This window comes from Centruroides vittatus, unplaced genomic scaffold (assembly GCF_030686945.1).
Source record: "Centruroides vittatus isolate TY-2023 unplaced genomic scaffold, ASM3068694v2 contig_318, whole genome shotgun sequence".
Classification (NCBI taxonomy): domain Eukaryota; kingdom Metazoa; phylum Arthropoda; class Arachnida; order Scorpiones; family Buthidae; genus Centruroides; species Centruroides vittatus.
The window spans coordinates 235,396-259,981 of NW_027122045.1; the positions used below are offsets into that span (position 1 = coordinate 235,396).

At 32.1% G+C, this 24,586-nt stretch overlaps 1 protein-coding gene across 1 annotated transcript in view; it reads right to left on the reverse strand.

Moving 5' to 3' along the window:
- Nucleotides 1-352: 352 nt before the first annotated feature.
- Nucleotides 353-24,586, reverse strand: part of LOC136973475 (zinc finger protein 721-like) — a 64,093-nt gene continuing 39,859 nt past the window's right edge. The window contains 1 exon segment of the mRNA XM_067268207.1: nt 353-792. Within this exon segment, the coding sequence (XP_067124308.1) occupies nt 353-792 (440 nt within the window).

A 24,586-nucleotide genomic window follows, 5' to 3' on the forward strand; every position in this document is an offset into this window, starting at 1 on the left:
TTGAATATGCTTATTCTAAAAATTCAAAACGAATTCTTACTAACTAAAAAAAAAATAATTTTTCTGTACAGCTTAAATCATACAAATATTAAAAATAGTAAAAATACACCATTTAATCAAACTTCCATTTACTTCAAATTTTACAAAACTTCAGTCCAAAAAGTAAAATTTTTTACATAAAACGTAAATATTAAATATCAAGAAAATAAAACTATATTTTCTTGTTTTTGTGTTCAATAAAATACAAATACGAGTACGAAATATTTTTTCGTACAAATACAATCAAACAATTCTTTTTATCTATTTTTGTTTACACATTTTGCCTTGTAAATAACATCAGTCAAGATTAGTATTATGACGTCTCATATGATGACGATAAATTCGATCTGGAAGCGAATTTCTGTATGCAATAATTACAAGAGAATGGCCTCTCTCCGGTGTGAAGACGAACATGTTGTATCAATGTATACTTGTGTGCGAAACTTCGTTTACAATAACCACAAGTGAAAGGCTTCTCTCCTGTGTGAATTCGCAGATGTCTTATCAGAGTTTGTTTTTGTGTAAAATTTCTTTTGCAATGATCACATGTAAATGCTTTCTCTCCGGTATGAATTTTCACGTGATGTCGTAGGTTGCTGGAATTATTGAACTTACGAGTACAGAATTTGCAAGGCAAAAGTCCTTCTCCCGTATGAATCTTCTGATGACGTTTAAATCCACACTTCGAAATAAATTCTTTCTTGCAACTTTCACACTTATATTTCCCATTGTCTGTCTTACGAAGAGATGAACCTGCAAAATGTGATAAATGCAATGAATAAAAGTATCAAAACCCTTTAGTTAATAAAGAAATATATAAACTTTATGAATTATTTAAAAATATTTAAGTCATGTGTGAAGATACAAGTGAAATATGCATACTCCTCACAACACTCCTTAATAATTACAACTAATCCAATTACATATTGACATCATATACACAAATTGCGTACACCCGTGTTCACAAATATTACCGACACCCATTATAACTATCGTAAATTGATGTATTGTATATACATTTTCTTTCAAAACAATTTATATGAGATATATTTTGTGAAATAATATATTTGAATAATAATTTTAAAACGTTTTCATTTAATTTTCTTTTCCCCTTCATTCGCACGAAATATGCTTCCTTCTTTCGTATATTCTTGTTATTTCTTATGGCTGTTTTCAATTCTCTTCTTCTGCAAACGAAAGTATTAGAAGCATCATGCAGCTCTTCTTCTTTCTTCTTAGGAACGTTTCCTCAGTTATCAAATTCTGTTTTAGTACTAAGTAGATCTGTAAATAAAAAGTTTCGTATAAAAATATAACACGAGAATAACGTCAAACATTCTTTCCTAACTGAAATTAATTATTTCAACATTAAAAGTAACAATTCTACGAATTCTTCTTTCGTCGTTTTAACCACAGATTTTCATCCTCACTCAGAATCTGAAAGAGAAAGAAATCAAAGTTATTTATTATTGTTAATAAATGTGTATTTTTGGTATTAACTGAATGCGTAAAGTGACATTAATTACAACATTTAAACTGATTTCACCCGCGATGTTCGGAAACAAGTACATCAGGAATGAGCGTATTTCACGAATACTGTATACGCTTTCTTTTCATTTACCATTTACAATTTTCATTGCAGAATTAAAAAGTAAAACATTTTAGACTATTTTTGAAGAAAAATTTCCATTTAACATTACATCGAGAAAAAAATTATTACAAATCTACTTACATCCGCTCCACACTTACTAGAAACTTGAGACAACGAAAAGACATTAAGAAGTTAAAATACATCTTTCGTCAGTTATGGGAGTTTCACTCAATACGATAAATGTTATTTGACAAATCTTCCTTCAGTTCCTTCTTTCCCATGTAACTTTCCGTTTTATGCTGAGAATTAATTCTTTCAATTCTAATTACAAAAATATTCCTTTCGTCAACGCTTTGAATCAAACGACTTTTGAAATTACAGTTGCACAACGGAACATTTTTGAAATTCGAATAAATCCAGTGGCGCCGTCTGCAATTTGAAATACGAAAGAAAAATTTCAATTATTCTTCTTTTCATTATTTTTTTATTGCTTTCGAATTCGGAATGTTTAAGTGAAATTTCGAATGATATTGTACTCGAATATAGTGTATAGCGATCAATAAAGTAATAAAAAAAACTATTTTTAAATAAATACATAAAAACGTAATACAGGAGTATCTCGTTAATTTATTGAACTGGCAACGTGATGAATCCCCACTCCGAATCTTGGTCTGGGTCTAATGTGTTCGGTCCAAATAAGTAATGACTCTAGTCCTTTATATAATATTTTACCAGTATTAGTCTATTGTGACTTAATCTATCGATTGAATGAATTAATCATATTTTGAATTTTCAGACAGCTGAATTCTGATACAAGTCAAAATGAAAACAGATACGAATAATGGGAAGATGTGAACTCTGAATAAGAGATTTTTCACCCATTTCAGAATTGTAGACCCCTGTACTAACAAAAAGTCTAACCATACTTCCACACAAATATTTTTTAATAACAAAAAGAGACAAAAATATGTTTCAACATAATTATGCATCTTCTGACATAATTCTGAGACCCAAGTTTCTACCGTTTTAGATCGCGATAATATTTTTCATCATTTATCATCATACAATTTTCTTACTCCCAACCAAGATGTTTCATTGAAAGTTCTATCATCTGTCATCTCATCTTGACTTAACCAGTTTTACCCTCATCGCAGAGGTAAGCATTACTTGTAATGTCTTACGTGGTTAACTTTCTTGAATTTCGAGAGTTTACAGTAGGAGTTTTCATTAACAGCACTTCGAGCCAATCGTACCGGAATACGTTGCACTATACTTTTATCTCATGTATTGTGCTTGTCATATTTTGCAAGCACGATGCCCAACGACCGAATGATGTACTGTACATTATTATGTCAATCTGCGTCATACTTTTAGTTTCTAACTTAAAAATATGTTATAATGACCAAGGGCGTACCCAGCGAAAAGAGAAAAGGGGCAGCTGCAAACTGCGTGCGGAACACAATCGTCAGCATGTTTTACAATCATTTCGAGTGGATGAAGTGTTTCAACAATATGTGCCTGTGACACACGAAGATCTGTTGCAAATTCACGAGTTGTTATTCGTCAATCTAACAATTATTTCCTGCAACTTCTTTTAAACGGCTTTTGGGATCCGTAAATTTTGTATCTTTTAGTTCAAAATTTCCCGAACGAAACTTTCAAAACCACGTTTGAAACATTCGGAGTTTAGAAACATTTTCCCCCGTGCACGATACGAGTATTGTTTATAATTTGTATAACATGATATATTTTACGAAACTTAAAACCATGCATTATCTGTCCGATGTGCATTTTATCTACAGACATTTCGACTTGATTTTATTCAAACGAAATGTGATGTTAAAAAGTTCAAAATAAGCTTCAAAACAAAGTATACAAACTCACATCCGGAATAATGTTAATTTACATTATTTTTTTCAAAAACTTAATGGGAGCGAGAAAATTTTCCGCAAGTCACAAATTTCCGCTATATACAAATTCCTTTAAATATATATATTTCTGTTTCCAGTTAATCTTAGTTTGAGAAACATGCACAATTAAGCATGCACAATATTAACAGAACATAACAATCAAGTTATTACATTATTTCGGTGCATTGTTGATTTTTCTCCTAAAAATTTCAACTTTAAATCAAAAGCTAAGTCTAATAATTATAATTAATTAATAATTAAAATCAATTAATAATTAAAATCATAATGGTAAGTGAAATCTTTCATTTCATTTGTATAATACCATTTCAATTTCCCAAACTGTTTTATTAAAAAATATTTTATAATTTTATATTAAATTTATAAAATCAACAAATGCAACATCTTTTATATCACATCTTTTATATTATTAGTTATATCTAGTAACATGAAAGATGTTATGTACGTAAAGAGTTATATTTTATGCTTTGATGTATTGTGAACTTAGGTTTCGCTGTATGACCCAAAGAGAAAGAGCCTCAGGTGTGATATTTGCTCAGAAGATTTCCCATCTCTCGCTGTTTTAAGAATTCACTTCAGAAATCACACCGCAGAGCGGCCACGTTCGTGTGATATATGCAACGAGGAATTTACATATAAATTCCAACTAAACAGACACAATGAAAAGTATCATTCGGAAGAAGAATCTCCAGCTTGTTTCCAGGTAAGTGTACAAGTAATTTTAATGACTAAACTTTCAAATATTATAATAAAACCTAGGTTTACGGACTAATTCTAAGCAGTAAATGCCTTTTAAAGCAGAAAGACTGTTATGTAATAAGGTTTTTCGAATGCATAGGTGAAGAACTACACAAATTAATTTGTTTAGTGGTACATTATTTACTTATATAGATATGTTTGTGTAATTAAAATTAAGCATGCCTGAGAAGATTAATTTCACAGTTTTCGGATTCATAGGAGAAAATAACTCTTGTGCAAACAGTACAATGTATCAATACAACAGTACAGTAAATCCTCAAAACGTTTTCGGAACACTTTCATGAACGCTTTCTGTAATTATTCTAGAACATCTTAAGTGTTCTTTAAAGTGTTTCAAAACAATTTTTCTGTTTTTGTATTACAAAATTATCACTTTCGTGGCATATCCTTTAACTAAATAACGTTTAAAATGTGTGCTAAATGTGTAAATAACGAACTAAAAGTGTTCTTATTAAAAAAACAATAACCAACTTTTTCTGTAACAATTTGAAAACACAAGAAGTGTTCTTGAAATCGTTCCAGAACACGTTTTACTTTTAGAACACAACAGTAATTTTATAAGTACACGAAAATTGCTCTTAGACTAAATTTATAAAGTATATTTTTACAATTTTGTGTATAAGAGATTTCAGTTTTAATGTAAAATATACTGTACAAAAAAATTTAACTTCGTTTTGTAACTTGCTTAAGATATTTTGATGCTTTCTCATTGAGCATCAAGATATAATAATCATGTTTAAGAGTAAATTTTGTAAGTGCGGCCATAGTATCTCCATATTGTTTCGGATAATCTAATTGCAATGCATAATATATACCAATAAGCAATAAAAGGATATATGATAATTTAAAATTGATTTGTTTTAGTAAAATATCTGTAGAATTGCAACAGATAACCGCATCTTGAATGAGTGTACTTTTAATTAAAATCACTACACATGAAGCCTTTCCAGGAAAGTTTTGTCTTTTTGTTAAAATCTTCTTCGTTCTATCAGTACGTTTACATTAATTTGTAAAAATAAATTAACAAATTAATCGAAGTCTGGGCTTTGCCGCAGAATAAGTATTTATATATATCGCATTATCTTCACATCACAAACATGTAGTTGCTGTCAAAATGATGCCTATACTGCACCATTGCGCAACACACGTTGAATGCAGAAAATACTTGAGTATAAGTAACACATTATATGTTCTGAATAAGATCCTAATATAGTAAGTGTGCCTAGCACTTGCGGTGAAGGTGGTGTGCAAACTTATTACAGTCTCAGAACGACGGTGAGTACATAAGCAATGAATTATATAATGAAGTTTTCTGTGAAATTAAACTTCTCACAAATGCTTTTGTTCACAAAAAGTATTGTATAAATAAAAACAGATCAAGTAATGAATTTGTCAAATTTTTAATAAACGATTTCGAAAAACCTTTATAATATTCTATTATATAACGGACTTTAAGGCCCCCTCTCTTAAATAAGTCCATTAAATAGAAGATTTACTGTATTTCTGAGATTAACAAAGCAAATTTCCTTTGAATATTCATATATAGAATACTTAATGAATTCACTCTCTCTATTATATTGTGTCAGCAAATTATTCGAAGTGTGAGAAACCGAGGGGACACGGCTGTTCCCTAAATGCCATTTATTCGGCACGGGTTCGAGAAACCCGCCCACGTTGTTGACCGGGGTTTAGGAGGGCAAATAGTGGAGTGCGGTGGTCGTGAGTAAGTCGGTAGGTGTCTCGTTGAACGCGATATACAGGTAGATAGGTTTAAACATAACAAAAAAGTCTAATATATAGCTAATCTAAGATATATCGAGAATACTATACAAAACTAAATATAGCGATTACATGCGGATATTATTAAATATTACTAGGCATTGCGACTATACTACTTTCTATGCCGCGTGTTGCGTGCCTAATTGATGGACCAGAAAGAGAGTTTACAGTTATATACCAAAATACCACGGATCTTTGTTGATCATTGATATGACGTTTGTTCTATAGTCTGGAGGCGGGTTGGCAGTCGATGAAATGGCAATTCTTTGGCGAGTCTTCCAATGGTGTCTTCTCCTGGATCAGGTCCGTTATATGGAAGTAGAGGAATATAGAGCTCTTTCTAGCTCTGCCAGGCACAAACGCTACTGCATTGGCACACCGTTATTCCATTGAGACGACAGCCCCGAAGTGTCGTTATATACGATTTGGCCCGGAAAATAGTCAGGTGGTCGACTGTTTGGATTACGAATCTGCAGGTGTGAGGTGAAGGGTTATCGTTGATGACAATATGACGTCGACCAATTGCAGCTATCATGCTCATATTTGGTTCGATTTCTGCTATTGACTCATACCTAGGGAAAACTATTGTAAATAGGATTGCTAATCATTGATATTTTTCACTTTTCAAGCAATTTCAAAAACAGTCCAAAGAACGGAATCTTTTGAAGACATCAGACGACAAACACCATAATCCTAAATCGTCGGTAATGCCATTTCAATGTAATTTATGTTCCTTCAGCACTGGTTCCAATAAGAAATGGATAAAACATAAGCAGCGTCACACGGGAGAAATCCCTTCCACCTCAAAGGTACTTATTTCATTCATTGTTTAAAAATAAATCGTGTTTTTATGAATTCACGTTTTAATTAAATAAAATTGTATATTTTGGTTTATCCTTTAAATTAAACACAGTTTACAATTAACTGTTAAATGACGTATAAAGTTTGTGTAACCTGACTAATGTGATTGGTGACTCGTTGATTCACTTGGAATCAAGTGTTTTATTTAGCTGCGATAGTGACGAATGTTTTATACGAACTTTATTCAGAACCTTCACACCAGAAAAATCATGTAGTTTATGGCGTTATCGCAAACGATACTTCTGTCTCTAAAACAATAATGTACAGAAACTTAATTAAATAACTGTAAATCAAATAATCAAATTTAGCGAAAATTATGCACATTCGCCACTCGAGAACAAATTTCATGAAATTTCATGAATCCTGGTCGAGTAAGATTTCTTTAGAAAGTAACAAAACCCTTACTGAACCGAGGGATAACCACTTGTGCAGTTCATGAAAAATTGATGGTATCATCGAAGCGTTAATTGTAGCCCGGATGAAGCCATGCTTGATTCATTCTTAAATGTTGGACTGAAGACAATTTCCATTCTTAATATTAACTATTTTTTACTACACGATAAGTTCTCACTGTTAATGAAAGTGTAATAAAAAATTTATGATAATAATTCAATTTATGTCGAACCTTGACATTTGGGGGGCCCAGGGCTTAAGCCCTATCAGTCCCTATGTAGGTCCATTCCTGTTTCTGCCTATTGTTTAGTACTAGAGATAGTCCTATTATTCTTATTATAACTTTCAGCATTGTCCAAAAATTTTGGTCAGGATTCGACCCTGGATATTATGTACATTGCCTAGTCTCTTCGTAATTGCACAAGAAAAACATCGATCTCGCGAACTGAGGAGTACCAAAGGTGTTTCTGTAATAAAAATGTAATTTAATCAAATGCGAAAGGGACAAAATTGTAACAAAAAGACGGAAAATTTTATATTTATAAAATTTATGAACTGTATTTTGGAAATTATGAAAATAATTGTTTTAAAAATAACATAATAAACTTACAAAATTCATTTGCGAACTCAATCGCCAGTAAAAGAAAAATTTATTGAAATTTATGAAAAATTTCTATCTTAAATAATACCCAGAAAGTATTTCCGCTGTACGAAAATTTTAACTAAATATTTGTATTTAAGTATAAAAATTTTAAGAAAATTATACATTAAAATTAATAGAAAATTTTAATTTTGTCACGATGATATTTCTTCTTGCAGCAATCGCTAGGAAAAGAGGACAAAGAAATAGAAGCCGCCAACGCACTGTTATTATTAAATAGAGGGAAATTGGAGATGTTAGAGGCTGACAAGCATCCTTTTCATTCAGATAAACCTACCGCTGAAAAATGATTAATAAATAATTGAACAAAAGACAAACTGATAAAAGAAGAATTGTCAACAAAATTTCATTATATTTTTTTTGGTCACATTATCGAAATTGCTTTTATTATTTGTGCTTGTTATAAGTGTTTAAATTATCGGAAATCTCTTAAAGAATTTTCTTATCAATAAACAGCATTTATTAAATTAAATGCCAATTCAATATTTAACGGAAATTTGTTAGACTTAAAATTATTATTATAAGTATACAGTAATTTTTCACATAATACGTCAAATGAATATTTACAGTTTTTCAAATGACCTCACAGGTGTCAGCCATTTGGACAGATTGCCTATGAATTTTATTTCAATTTCCTTTGTATATAATATTTGAGAGTTTCATCCGATTCTTCCGTATAAAAATTAATTTTCGTCGAATTAACCTTTTTACCCATCTGTTCATTTTTTACAAGATGGATGCTCGAAGGAATCTTCTCGAGATTTAGGTGTTAATAATAAAAGCACCAGGTCGACTGCACTGAATTCCGCATTGAGCAATGTTGTGTTCTAAAATGTCTGTTTTATATTCAATTAAAAATTAAAATGAATGAAAAAAATTAAATATTAGATATTATAGCAGACAAATAGCAGATATTATTGCATTGTTATTATCTCATTTAATTAATAAATTTTTTGAGTATGGGAGGTTTCAGGAGAAGCTGAAACACAATCTAATAATACCACTATTTAAAAATAAAAGATCTAAACAAAAGTTGGAGAGCTATCGTCTGATTACTGTCATTCAGAGTATAACTAAAACAATTGAAATAGCTTTTTATAAAAGATTTTTCGGATTTATTAATAAATATAATATTATATCTAATAACCAGTGTGAGCCCGCGGATTTTAGGGCGCAAACTAGTTTATAAAAACTGTTAGAATTTAGTTTTTTCGAAAAGTGAATATAAACATCGCCACTAGAAAAACACTCTTTTCGTAGAGAATCGAATTAGAGGTCCCCGTTATTATCAATAATCAAGTGAGAAAGTTAACATTTAGTCGTCAAAGAATGCAAGTCATCGTCAACATCGGAGGATCACGTGACTTCTTTCCCACGGCAATCATATAAAAGCGGTGCCACCGGAAGCTAGAGACGATCGAAAAAAGGAAGTTGGTTTTTGTGCTTGTCTCCATTTTGGTCTCCTGTCTGCAACAACTGTGAAAGATATATAACGGCTCCGGACTTCCACACGGAACCCAATCGCCGCATATAGCTCTCCATCAACATATAGAGGTAATTGTTTGCGGACTGTGAACTCTTAACAGAGATAGGCATTAGTGATGTAACGAATATTCGGTTACTACCCGGTATTCGGCCTATTCGGCTTATTTTTCGCTATTCGGCCGAATACCGAATACCTGAAAACAGCAGTAAGAAATAACAAAAACACAGTAAATTAATCATTTTGGTAACTTTTATTAATGCTGAACATTAAATTATAATTATTAAAGTTAATAAGAAATAGCATCTAACTCTAGTATTAAATTATTTCGTAATTAAATAATATTATAGCCTTTATCTAGCCTCTTTATCTTATGGCATTGATGGCGTGTAGGTTAGAATGTATGGGGCATTAATGTTATTGTTTAGTTAATTATGTTATATTCGTATTCGCGTATATTTTAATATTTATACGATATTTTAACATGAGTTACGAAACGTTTTATTGAAATTTATCGTATTTAATAAAAGAATTATTTATCTATTTCTAGAAGATGAGTAACTAATATATAATTTATTTTATATAATAAAGCAAAGAATGAGCATTTTTCATTATATACAAAAGATAACATTTGAAATCGTGTTAATTTTAAAAATATTGACAAAAACAATAGCAACAAAATATCACAAAACTTCACAAATAGAAACTCCCCAATAATATATTTGAACTGTTTCACAAATGGGTAGAAACTAGACCATATTATGTCACCACTAAAGTATATTCTTCAGGGTACTATTCAGTCTACAAATACGTAGTAAAAACAAAATTTTAGTGTTTAATTAAAGAGTTAAAATGATCGATTGCAAATGAAATAACTTATAAGTTATAACTTACATCTAAATACCAACAACTGCCGAATCATATCGAACTACTTACGGCTATTACATAAATTATAAATCTATTTGGTACTAGAGGTAAACGTTAGGCTCCATCTCATATTAAGTTTAATAATTATAAGTTAATTAATTAATTTAAATAATTTAGACCTAATGGAAGAAAAAATCGTAGTGACAGCGGGCCAATAGAGAGCACGGTGCGCGATCTTTGTCATAATGCGGTTTGCGCGCCAATTTTCGTACGTGCGTTAATCAAGCCGAATAGTTTGGCCGAATATTCGGCCGTTCGGCAACGTTATGGCGAATATTCGGTATTCGGCCACGCTCCTAGCCGAATATTCGGTATTCGGTTGAGGCCGAATATACTATTCGTTACATCACTAATAGGCATAGCTGTTATAGATTAGCTCCGTTGTAATTACTTTGTAATCGCATTCGAACCGCATTTAGTCGCATCTAGCCTTATATAACATATATGTATTAGCTCTGTGTATCCTCTTGTATCATAGTGTTAGTTATATAATAAATTTTTACTTTGTTACTTGTTAAATCTGTCAACCTATTTCATTCGGCAAACGGACAACAATCGACTTACCAACGCACTGCCCACTAGACACTTGCCCTCCTATCAAGATTTAGCCATCCGACAACTTCGAGCTCGGATCTCGCCGATCCCTGCAAGTGTAAGAGGCATATAGAGCACCGCCTATAGCCTTATGCTTATCTCACCAGTATGGTTTCAAAAGAGACGTCTCTATAGTTGATGCACTAACTCATCTTAAACAATATATTATTGACGGTCTCGATAACTCAAATATAGTAACGGCAGTGTTTATCGTCCTGACTAAGGCTTTTGATAGCGCAGATATCAAGATATTAAAACAAAAATTGTTTAAAGATAGATTGAGAGAAGTGCCATTGGAGTGGCCAATGTCCTATTTATCAAATCGTATGTTTTATGTAAAAATAAATAATTCAATATCTAAATCTTTTTATGTGAACAAAGGTGTCCCACAGAAATCCATTGTGGGCATTTTACATTTTAATATTTATATAAATATTATAGAAACTATTCCCGAAAATATTATTATAATGTATGCATATGATATTGTTATAACCTATGCGGATTAGAATTCTCAAGTAATTGAAAATAATATAAATTTATTGCTGGCAAAATTAATTAAATATATGGAAAATCATAATTTTAATTTTAAAATGATTTTTTTTTAATAAACATAATAGAAATTCAGCTTACGTACTTCTTACTCCATTTGTATTTTGTGTTAGAAATTGAATACATGCCATTACCTGAAAAATATGAACAAATGTCGCAGAACTATTTTATATTTCGTAAATCTATACTAATATATAAAGAGGTAACTAAGTTTCGTTGTAACAGGTAATCTCCGAATCTACTCATCCGATTTCAAAAATTCTTTCACCAATATTTAGAATGGACCTTCAGGGTGGACATAGGCTGTTTATTATTCCATTAAACATTCGTATAAATTAAAAGATATCATTTATGATTAAGGTTTTGATGTTCAACAGATGGTGCTAACTCCGACGACCTAAGTTTGCTTTTCTGTAAGGCATTATGCTTTTCTGTGAGGATGAACTAAAGCAGATCATCTATCTATCTATATAAATAAAAATGTAATGTTCGTTTGTTCCTGCCGATTCTTTTGAAATTTTGACACAACGTTGCATTTGAATACGTACGTGTTTTTATTAGTGGCATGCCGTGAGATTTGATGACAGGGAAGCTGTGTTTCTGTGAGAAGCCGACTTCCAGGGGCAATCAGTTAATTGCCTGTCAGTGATAGTCTAGGGCAGAAATGGGCAACCTGCATTTCTCATGCCGCATGATGCCCGCATTCATATATTTTGAGGCCCGCGACGCATAAATGTGAATCAATGTATCAATTTTCTAGCTTAAAGAAGTATGCAGCAAAAATTCAAACGTAACTTTTACAACTTATGTATGTGAATAGTTTTTTTGCAATGAATTTAATAAAAATTAAAACAAGAAATTTCCAAAATAGAAGAATTAAAGCGAAGTAGTACGAAAAAACCTTTTGTTTAGAAAATTTCTAATAATAAGAAAGGTTTTATTCAATGTAGCAAAATATATGCGATGGATTTAAGATCCATAATTAGAGTATCTCTTTGATAATCTTCTTTTGAATTTAACTTATCTATTAATTTTAGTTATAGTTTTAGTAAGAGTTGCATTTATTACTTTATTGGAACGTAAAGTATTAGAATATATTCAAATTCGCAAGCGGCCTAATAAAGTAAGAATTTTAGGCTTATTTTAGGCTTTCTCAGATGCTATTAACTTATTTATTAAGGAATTTTCAAGACTAGAGACATGTAACTTTTATCCTTTTTTATTTTCTCCTATTTTCGGTCTTTCCGTAGCCTTGATTTTATGAATATTCTATCCTCCTCTATATTATTTTATTGTTATAAAATGAGGAGTTTTATTTTTATTGCTTTGTTCGAGAGTAAGAGTCTATACAATTTTAGTGGCCGGATGATCTTCTAATTCTAAATATGCTATTTTCGGGGCTTATCGAGGAGTGGCTCAAACTATTTCTTATGAAGTAAGTTTTGCTTTAATTTTATTTTCTCTTCTTATAATTACTTCCTCTTTTAATTTAAAATAAATTAATAACAATGAATTATTAAGTTTAATTGGAATTTTTATACTTCCTTTATTAATAGTTTGATTTTCTTCTTGTTTAGCAGAAACTAATCAAACTCCTTTTGATTTTACAGAAGGAGAGTCTGAACTAGTTTCTGGCAGTGGCGTGCCGTCATTGGAAGCGATGGAAGCGCCGCTTCCACCTTCCAATGACCTTCCCTTGTATTTTATAAAATATAAATTTTCATATTTTAACCCACTTTGCATTAATTAAAAGTAATATTTTATTATAACTGCATTATGTATCTTTTACAAATTTTTATACTACATGTGAAAAAAACGATAAGATTGCTATTGTATATTCGAATAACTCGGTGGCGGAAGGAATGTCGAAACCGGGTCAGTTTCCAATCAGCCAGATTACATAGGCATTGGCACATGCGGTTTACAGAGCACCAACCTCACCCGGTTTAGCTGGTGGATGCTTCACACATAAAGCTTCTAATTTTATATCCCGGACCGGTTGTGGGCTGTTAGCCGTCCGCCTGCTAGATATTCGGCCGCCCTCGCCCGATTATGTGAATCACGAGTAGAGTAGATCAACGGCAGGCAACCCCCGGCCCGCGGGCCAGCTACGGCTGGCAAAAAGTTTCTATCCGGTCCGCGAGATCTTTAATAGATTATTAAATTGGAAAAATAACTAATTAATAGTTATTTTTCCAATTCTTTGTAATTTTCGATAACGATAAGGGAAATAAATGTAGTAATTAACTTTTTACTTATTTATTTCATATTTGCAGACTAAAAAAATTACAAGTTACAAGAAGGCGTCAATTAACTACTACGGCCCGCAGAAAAAACGTAAAATTTATTCTGGACCATGTTATAAAAAAGGTTGCCCACCCTAGACTAGATTTATAACAACCCAACCGATAGGAGTTTACTGGCATGTTTTTATGATAGTTCTGTATAATTGACAGGAGTTTTAAAAAAATCCATTAAAATATTTAATATATTTATTCCGCGTTTATTCTGCTCTCCCATCTTATATTACTTACGGATTTCAATGTTAAACCGGTGATATTACGATTTAGTATGTCCCATCCGTAAGGGGATGCAGAAAAAACGTGTACAATTCTAGTACAGTGTTAAAAAATTAACTGTTACTTTGGCAGCATCATTTACAACCAAATTTAATGAATGAGACGTACAATGGTGCAAAAAAAGCTCTAGAATTTATTTTCCTTAAATTTACGATTTATGTATCGGTTGTCATAAAAATTTCTTTCCACTTCTTTCCCAAGACTACAAATATTCGAGTACAAAGTAACCGGTTTCGACTTATTTCTACTTAAGTAGTAGTTAAATAATTAAGCGATTAGGGAATTAGAAACATAAATAAAACCCTGATGAAAGAGCCGAAATTTTACTTAAACAGAAGTTTAACCGAACCAATCTCTTGCCGAGTACAGTAGGGTCTGTTCTCTTCATAATATTAGATGTAATAAAGACAGAAATTTTTCCAGTTCAATGAGAGTGACCGAAAAGTTGTAAATTTTGGAAATTTCTTCAAACACTCGGTCCTAAAACGAATTAGTTAGAAAACGAACGATGGACAATCTGCTAAGTTTAACATATTTAGATTTATACAGCTATGGTGAGAAACGTTTAGAATCTACAACACCCTGTCGCGTCCTTTGATGTATACTAGTAATGCGACAAAAGAGGCATTTGACATTGACCGGTATCGGCACCCTCGGGATTTGGCACGCACACACCTACCTGGACCGTCTCTGATTCCATTCATTAGCCACTCGTAGGGAGCTATTTCATTAAGTGGATTGTTTTAAGATTTAAAAAGTAAAGAATATTTTGTTATTTTTATGTACGTTTCTTCACAAAGTTATATTTAATTATAAGTTTCTTTAAAAGTATATTCATACAATTGAAGAATTTTTTGTACTAGCCATGTATATTCTCACACATTTTGTTTTACCAAGTAAGTTTTTTTTATAATTTTAATTTTAGCCCTTATATCGTGGCTAGTGATTCAAAAATTTATTTTAAAAAAGTTTTGGCTCAAGACCGTATAATGAAAAAGAAAACATTATTAAAAGAGAAAGACCAATGCCTAAATTAAATATAAATACGTCGACAAAAAAATTTCGACATTTTGACCATAAAATTTATGACGAATGACGATTCTTTCGTAAAATTGAAGCAATTTGGAAATCAAACCGGAATAGAATTTAACATTGGTAGACAATATAAAATAAATATTGAAAATTATAACGAGATAATTACGCTTAATAGATATATCTAAATTAATAGATGTTATATGTTTTTTCTCAAAGCGAGAATTGGCATTTAGAGGGCGTAGGGAATTTATTGAATCTAATAACGGAGGTAATTATATTGAACTTTCTTATTTATTAAGTACGTCGGATAATCTATTAAAAATACATTTAAAGAAGTATACGGTTTTTACTGGCTTATCGAACAAACGAATACGAACGGGCCCTGACGCGCAATTAATTGGTTGCCCCTGTAAGTCGGCTTCTTACAGAAACGCAGCTTCCCTATCATCGAATGTCACGGCACGCCACTGGTTTCTGGATTTAATGTTGAGTATATAGGAGTAGGTTTTGCTGTTATTTTCATAGCTGAATATGCAAACATTATTCTAATAAGAATAATAACAGCTATCTTGTTTTTTTGTCCATTTTTTGTTTCCTTTAAGGTATTAATATTTTCTGTTCTTTTCCTATGAGTTTGCAGAAGATTCCCTCGCTTTCGATACGATAAATTAATAAATTTAGAATGAAAAAGCTATTTTCCTCTGGCTTTAAACTATGTATTAATTGTTTTGTCTATAAAGACTGTTTTTATTCTTTATTAAGTACTCTTTTAAGAAAAGTTATTAAGATACTTCCTATTTTTTGCTTTCAAAACAAAAGCTTACATTAGCTAAATAACTATTTAAAATAAAATAAAATAAAAATAAAAAATAAAGAACAGAAAGAATTTGGCCAATTAAAATAAAAGGAAACTCGACAGGTCGAGCCCCAATTCAAGTTAACAAGAAAAAAAAATTTACAAAACATCAAAAAATAACCCGACCATATAAACTAAAGCTTAAGGAACGAGAAGCCTTGTTCATAAAGCATAAAATTATTAAAATTAAGACAGACAAAACAAGAGCTAAAACTCCTCCCAATTTATTTGGAATAGAACGCAAAATAGCATAAGCAAATAAGAAATACCATTCTGGTTGAATATGAACTGGGGTCACTAAAGGATTAGCTGGAATAAAATTTTCTGGATCAGAAAAGGTATGGGGGCCTAATAAAGCTACTAATCTCCAAAACACACAATAAAATTAAGCCCCCAAACTAAATCCCTCAAAGAAAAATAAGGATGAAATGGAATTTTATCAAAGTCTCTTCCTATACAACTTTTAGTCACTCCCATTGAACTGGAAAAATTTCTGTCATCATTATCTGATATTACGAAGAAATTAGTCCGCACTGCACTTGGCTAGATATTGGTTCGATTAAGCTTTTGTTTAAGTAAAATTACAGCTCTTTCGGCAGGATTTTATTTATATCTTCAATTTCCTAATTTCTTAATTACTTAACTACTTCTTAAGTAGAAATAAGTTGAAACCGGTTGCACTTGAATATTTGTAGTCTTGGGAAAAAGTGGAAAAATAAATTTCTACGACAACCGATACATAAATCGTAAATTTAAGGAAAATAAATTCTAGAGCTTATTTAACCTTATGCATCTTTCATTAAATTTGGTTGTAAATGATGCTGCCAAAATAACAGTTAATTTTTTAACATTGTACAAGAATTGTACACGTTTTTTTCTTTATACTGTTATAGATGGGCCATACGAAATCGTTATATCACTGGTTTAACATTGAAATCCGTAAGTAATATGAGTTGGGGGAGCAAAAGAAAAATATCAAATATTTTAATGCAATTTTTAAAAACTTTTGTCAACTATACACAACTATCATAAAAGCATACCTGTAAATTCTTATCGGTTGGGTTAAGTTATAAATGTATTGTACTTACGATTCACATAATGAAGCGAAGGCGGCTAACAGCCCAGAACCGGTCCGGGATAGAATCATTGGAAGCGTTATACGTGTGTAGCTTCCACCAGCTAAACCGTGAGGTTGGTGCTCTGTAAAGCGCGTGCGCCAATGCCTACCATCTGACTGCTTGGAAGCTGACCCGGTTTCGACAATACAGCGCTTTCATTCCTCCACTGATATTCGAATATACAATAACAACTTTATCGTTTATTTCATATGTAGTATAAAAATTTGTAATAAGATACATCATGCAATTATAATAAAATATTAATTTTAATTAATTCATAGTACGTTAAAATATGAAAATTTATAATTTAGAAAATACAAGAAAAGCGGCGCTTCCACCGCTTCCAATGACGGCACGCCACTGTTGAGTACTATTATTTCCTAAAACGGCGAATGAACAAGATCTGCTCCTCACCATCCATCTCATTAAGAACCAAATTTCACCTTTTCACCTCCATCGTGATTCCGATAGCTGTTTACGCTAGTGAGTCCTGGAAGACATCGGAAAATATCAATAAAAGTCTCGATGTCTTCCAACAGAGATGTTTACGACGAATCTTAGAGACCCGATATCTAGACGATATCTTCAATTAAGAAGATCTTCGAAGGAGTGAGAGGTGCAAACTTTATCGCATTACCCGCAGAAGAGGTCGATTAGCCGGCCACATTTTCGTGTAGAGTTCGGTAGGATCACTAAGACAGCCATAAAATGAGTTCTTCCTGGTGACAAACGACCACGAGGATGCCCCAGGAATACTTGGCGTAAAACTTTTCATGAAAGTTTTCAGATGCTCAATATGACATGGGAAAAAGCCGAACTCCTCGCCCATGATCGAAATTGATAAAAGATGACTGCTGCTTTGTATGCTACTTAGCATTGGAGTAACTACTACTACTACTACCTATATTTAATCAAGTAACTGATATTACGGCTTTCTGATGTACCATTAACAATAAACCAATTCATCAAGTCACTTCTAAATTCTTATCTAATGTACTTAATCAAAAATGTACTTTTGTGAAAGCCTCACTGTTTTTATTTTGAATATTATTGTTAATTGTCTAGTTGGACTTTACTTATTAATAGGACTTGATACTAGTGTTTAAAGATTGGCACAGTAATGAGAGTTAGTTCAGGAAAAAACGAAATTTCTATATTATATCACTTGTAGTAATAATTACAGGTGATAGAATATAAAAAGTTTTGTATTTTCCTGAACTAACTCTCATTACTGTGCCAATTTTTAAACACCAGTATAACGTCCTATTGATAAGTAAAGTCCAACTAGACAATTAACAATAAGAATGTACTTTGTTTAAGATAATAAATTTAGTGGAATTCTTTCAAATTAGTAAACATCAGTTTGGTGAGCAATTAAGCATTTTAAAGGATAGAATGCCTCTTTGTGTTTACTCCGTGAATTCTTATTCTGCAGAATGTTTGTCTATCTCTAAATGAATCAAAATATTAACGAAAATAAAATGCCTAAAATCACGCTATAAACTTATTAACATTACGTGATTTTCTTACAAAATAATTAAAGTGAATAACATACTTTTTAATAAATTCTTGTTTGACATGACATTTCAAATTATCGTTTATACTTTGAACCAATATAAAATTATGATTTAATAGTGTTTGTCCATTCTACCATTATCTGCTGCTTCTTCGTTAGATCATATCCGTGCATTAAAGGACGAACAACGTACACTAGTTTCAAAGTGTCTTATGTAATTCAAGAGAAATACTTAACTAATTGTACAAATTTCATAAATTATTAATTAAAATTCCGAAATTTAATAATTATATAAAAAGAAAAAATTATGATATAAATTTTGTGATTCGTTTAATTAGTAAAATTTATTATAAATTTTTTCTGAATTATCGAAACAAAAGAAAAAATAATGCGTACTTATTTAAGTTATAATTCACTTATTATATATCACATAAGTAGCTTTATTCATATTTGAACAGTAATTCGTGTTGGATTGGTTTTGATGGCCCTAAGGGTGATGGACGTTGCGAATTCTAACGTCTAAACGACTTTGTATGACTTGTTTAAATAATAACAATTTTGCGAAAATGCTAGAATAATTGCTATAATGTGTTGATAAATGTTTTAAAGTTTTGACAAAAAATTGTATGAACTTCGCCGGAAGTGTGTTCTTGTAAATATTGCGTTTATAAAAATTATTACATTTAATATTATCGTTTTCAGCATAAAGTTACGCCGTAAAACTGAATTAGCTCTATAAAAAAGAACCGTAAACGTTAACAAACAATTTTCTTTCGAAGGAGCTATTCAAAATGACTTCAGTTGTTTGGAAGGCAGAGAAATCGACTACTACATTTTAATGTAGTGGAATATTATTAAATAAACATTGAATTTTGTAAGTAAAAGTTACATTATTATTGTTTATGCCAAGGAGATTTCGATTCTAAGGAAGTCTGTCTGTAAAGGTCCGCTTTTAGCGTAGGAGGTCGAAAAGCCACGCGACCGAGATAATTGGTCCCACCTGGCGTTGGGGCTATAAATGGCCGGGAAGAACAAAGGAGTAGCGTCTCCGTTTAGGGATCAATGTGTTTGCCACGTGTCGGTCGGCTTGGAAAAAATGTAAACAAGGGACGGACGCGACTGTAATCTACGTCGTCGGGAGTAGGGCGGACGTCTTTGGAAGCTCCCAGGGGAAAAGAAGGACCCGATTAGTCGCAAGTTGTCGCCGTGGAACCCCTTAAATTGTAAGGATGGCGAGAGGAACGGGGAGAAGGGCAAGAGACCTGATACGTGGTAGTCTCTGACACTTAGGAAGCCCGTGAGGTGTAGAGAAAGTGTTCTCCTCTTAGGAATTCCTCTGAGAAGGGTTAGTGTAGAGACCGGATGGCCACACGGTTGAGCCAACTCCGAAAACCGACCGGAATTTCCCCAGGGTCTAATAGTCCCCAACGGACAAGCTCAGGGGGTGCTCATTTTGCCTGCGCAGTAGATTTCTCTTTTAATCGTTGTGCACATGACGTTACCATCGAGAAACACGCTCCAAGAAACACGTGAGCTTTCGACATACCGTGAAGAATTTGGCTTCTATTATACTATTTTAGATGCGGTTTTTTGCGTTTTTAATTGCGTTTTAATTGCGTTCGTCAACAGAATATACACTAAAAAGGGATTTTTCGATATTTCCTTGCGGGGGAGAGGGACGGAACTAAGGCTTACTGTGAAGAACTCTGCTTTTATTATACTATTTTATATGTGTTTTTGATTGCGTTTTAATAGGGTACGTCAAAAGAATGTACTGTACACTAAGAAGGGATATTTGAAATTCACCCCACGGGGGAAATGTTATATATACATTTATAATAGATACATTTTGAGCCACAACAACGCGTGGCCGGGTCAGCTAGTTATATATATATATATAGCTCTCTTGATGCAATGTTTTGCTTAAACCAGTATACACGTTATTTAATATCTAGATCTATTGTAATACTTACATTCATTTTGTATTGAATAAAAAATCAAAAATGTATTTTGTTACTTGTGAAGCATTAGTATTATTTTTTTAAACTTTAGTTTTGTATAAGAAACAGATTTATAACAAAAAAAATTTTCTTTTTTACTCGGGAGATATCACGGAAAAAAATTTATTTTTTATTGTTTCATGTTTATTTGCCTATTTTTTATTTTTCATATTTTTTTTCATGTTTATTTGCCTGAAGAGTAGCCATGAAGTAAAGTAACGATTTAATTGCTTATACAATACTTTTTCTCTAATTAGTTTTCTCATAGGAGTGAATTGCGGCGTGTTATGTAGAATAAGTTTACAGGCATAATTAAATTAATTAATTTGATTTTGAATAGCACCATATTAACAATCGTACAAGTTTATTAACCGTTGTTTGAGTTTTGCGGCGCATTTGATTCTCTAAGATTGCGTTTCTGACATAAACAGCAACATGTTACAGAGCGGTAGTGAATCAAGTTTCTCGATGGTGACGTCAGGCGCAATGGCATTTTTCTCGCTAGAGCGAGTTGCGCTACCTTATCTCTATATACCTTGGGACAAGCTGTATGTGAGATACCACACCTTTGTTGCATCATGTGTGTAATGTTGTCAAACTTGTACATCCTGTAAATATTTGTTTTGTAAATAAACTGTAAATATTCACTGGACTGAGTGTGGAGGTATACTTTTCTACGGACCAACGTAAGGACATTCTACGGATCATCGTAAAGATCTTAGCGGATTACGTAAGGATCTTCACTCTTTCTAAATGTTTATCTGTTGTGTGAAGTTAGCCGATTGGGAGAAAATGTCACAACAATCGAGCGGTCAACACTGTCGTGTGAGAGTGGAAAAACTCACTGAGGCAGGTTTTCCATCATAAACCGTTTATTAATTTACAAAAAGTTTCTTACAACTTTCTTCAAAGTTCCATCGTAACCCAAATCGGGGAGCGAAAGTTAGTTCCTGGAGTCGACTAGTCGCTCGCTGGCAAGCACCAACAACCAAGAACGTCACGTTCTTCAAACGCGAAACCGGATGGAGAACGCGATAGAGATCAACGTCGCGACTAAATCCGACTTTTCTTGACCCACGTTTTCCCTGACTTTGGAGTTTAATAAAAACTTTCAACGTTTAATTCCTCCTATTCGTGTCTGAAAAGGAGATCTTTAATTTCTCGATCGATAGCGCACATTCAGCCTTCCAAGTCGACCCCCTTTCGGGTCTTTGACATGCTGAACTGTATTAACATTTAGCTTTAATATTAAATTTATATATATTTTTATAACATTTATAACTTCTGTGTAAGTCTGTAAGTCGACTTTCTAAATTCAACCAGATTACCGAGACGATTGATTTTGAGATGTTCATCATTAAAAATACTCATAAATCTACTTCCGTTTTAAGAGCCAGTAAACTCTAATTTGTCAGAAATGTCCCTATAACTCGATATTAACACTGAAATTGAACAAAAGAATTTATTCGTTAATGTACATTAATTGATAGCTAAATTTTGTAACTTAATTGCGTGCGTTAAAAGTTTCCATTAAGTTTCGAAATACATCGTGGCATAAACTACATTATTCTGAATCACGTGACGTGTATCACTCTGCAGAAACGAATGTTTAATGGAATTATCATTCCTAAATTAATTGCCATAATAAGTAGAACGCATAATGAAATTTTGCCATTACACAAATATTTATGTTATCATTACGTTAAGTGATCAACATAACCCATGTTTAAGACACTGCTTTATATAAGTCCATTAACCTCTTAACAGTGGAACAGTCAGCCGTAGCACTTCCACTTAGTTGTGGAGCTAAAGCGTGAAAAATTTTTTAAGAATTTTTCCACGCGTTTTTCTCGTTTCCGTTTAGGAAAAAAAAATTTAAACAGTTACGTCTAGTAAAGAAAAAATCGTTCTTTATTGTCATATAATATTTTTATATATGAATTTTTTCGCGGTAATTTTTTGCAAATTTTTTTAAAAAAAATTTATAATAAATTCTTTTTTGATTTTCCATCCGTTACGATTTTTCCAAAAGTTTTGAATTTATTTTCAATTTTATATAATTTTTTAAAGTTTTAGGCATTTAAGTAATGACGATTTTTTCCAACTTGCGAATCAAATTCAAGAAAATGTAATTGACAGTTAACGAATTTCATCCACAACAATAGATGACGTAAAGGTTGTTACGTTTACAACTACGACGACTGGTGGCCTTTCTTCCAGACTGAAATGTGGGTGAAGGTCGTCTCGTGTTCTACATTCTGTAGAAGTGACGTAATCATTGTAAATAAAAGAAAATTTCAGTATATCTTTTATTTAAAATTTTAAAATTCGTTGTTCAAATTTACACCGAAATATTAAAGCGGATTAAAATATTAGCATTTTGTAAATTAACTTACTTGACATATAATAAATTTGAATAAATTAATTTTTAAGAAACAACAAAAAATGTAGAAATATTTTTATATTCATCTTCACATTTATAACATATGTTATCGTCATTGACCGATATTTAATTTTAAAAACAATTTTCATCATTGGCATGCATCAGAAATAAAAGCATAACTTCCCTAAAACACACTTCACTGAGAGGGTCCGCTTCACTCTGAAAAAGCAGACAGTTTTATGTCAGAAATCCAATGTGTGACCTACTTTCTCTAACATAGTAAAACAAACTAAGTTACAGTACAACAATACACATAAACACAAATAAATTAGTAGCCCAATAATACATACCTTCATTTATATCCATACTAGCTGACCCGGCAAACGTTGTTTTGCCATATAAATTATTTCTAGGTAATTTCTAGCTGACCCGGCCACGCGTTGTTGTGGCTCAAAATGTATCTATTATAAATGCATAACACTTCCCCCGTGGGGGGAATTTCAAAAAATCCCTTCTTAGTCTACATTCTCTTGACATACCCTATTAAAACGCATCTAAAATAGTATAATAAAAGCTGAGTTCTTCACAGTAAGCCTTAATCCCGTCACTTTTCCCGCTGGGGAATATCGAAAAATCCCTTTTTAGTGTATATTCTGTTGACGTAACCTATTAAAACGCAATTAAAAATGCAAAAAACCGCATGTAAAATAGTATAATAGAAGCCGAGTTCTTCACAGTAAGCCTTAAACCCGTCCATCTCCCCCCACTGGGGGGAATTTCGACATGTATATTATATAAAAACACGTGCGTATTCGAATGCAACGTTGTGTCAAAATTTCAAAGGAATCGGTAGGAACAAACGAACGTTATATTTTATTTATATTAATATTTATATTAAGTAATAATTTTAATAAAATAGGAATAATTAATAGTTATTCTCCTAACCTCACTCAGACTCTATTACACTGTAAGACAACAACACCTTGATGCTGAGAACCTTTAACTTTAATCATAAACAAACGTTTTCGGCCCATTCCATGGCCATCGTCAGGCTAACAACATTCGAATACTGTTCCGAATAACCAATTTCAAATTTAAATAAAATACAAAAGAACTCACGCGCGATGCTAAACAACGTAAACTAAAACTAATATAAACAACATAGAAAAGAACAAACGAACGTTATATATTATTTATATAGATAGATAGAAAATGATCTGCTTCAGTCCATTCTCACAGAAAAGCATAATGCCTGACAGAAAAGCAAACTTAGTTCGTCGGAAGGTAGCGCCATCTGTTGGACATAAAAGCCTTAATTTATATATAAATATATTTTTGAAAGGGGGGAGATGGTGTAGGGGTATGAAAAATAGATAGTAGCCGATTCTCAGACCTACTGAATATGCATATCAAATTTGGTAAAAATCGGTAAAGCCGTTTCGGAGGAGTACGGTAACTAACATTGTGACACGAGAATTTTATATATAAGATGTAATATCCAAAGGTCAGTTCTCGCAAATTGTCGAAAAAATAAA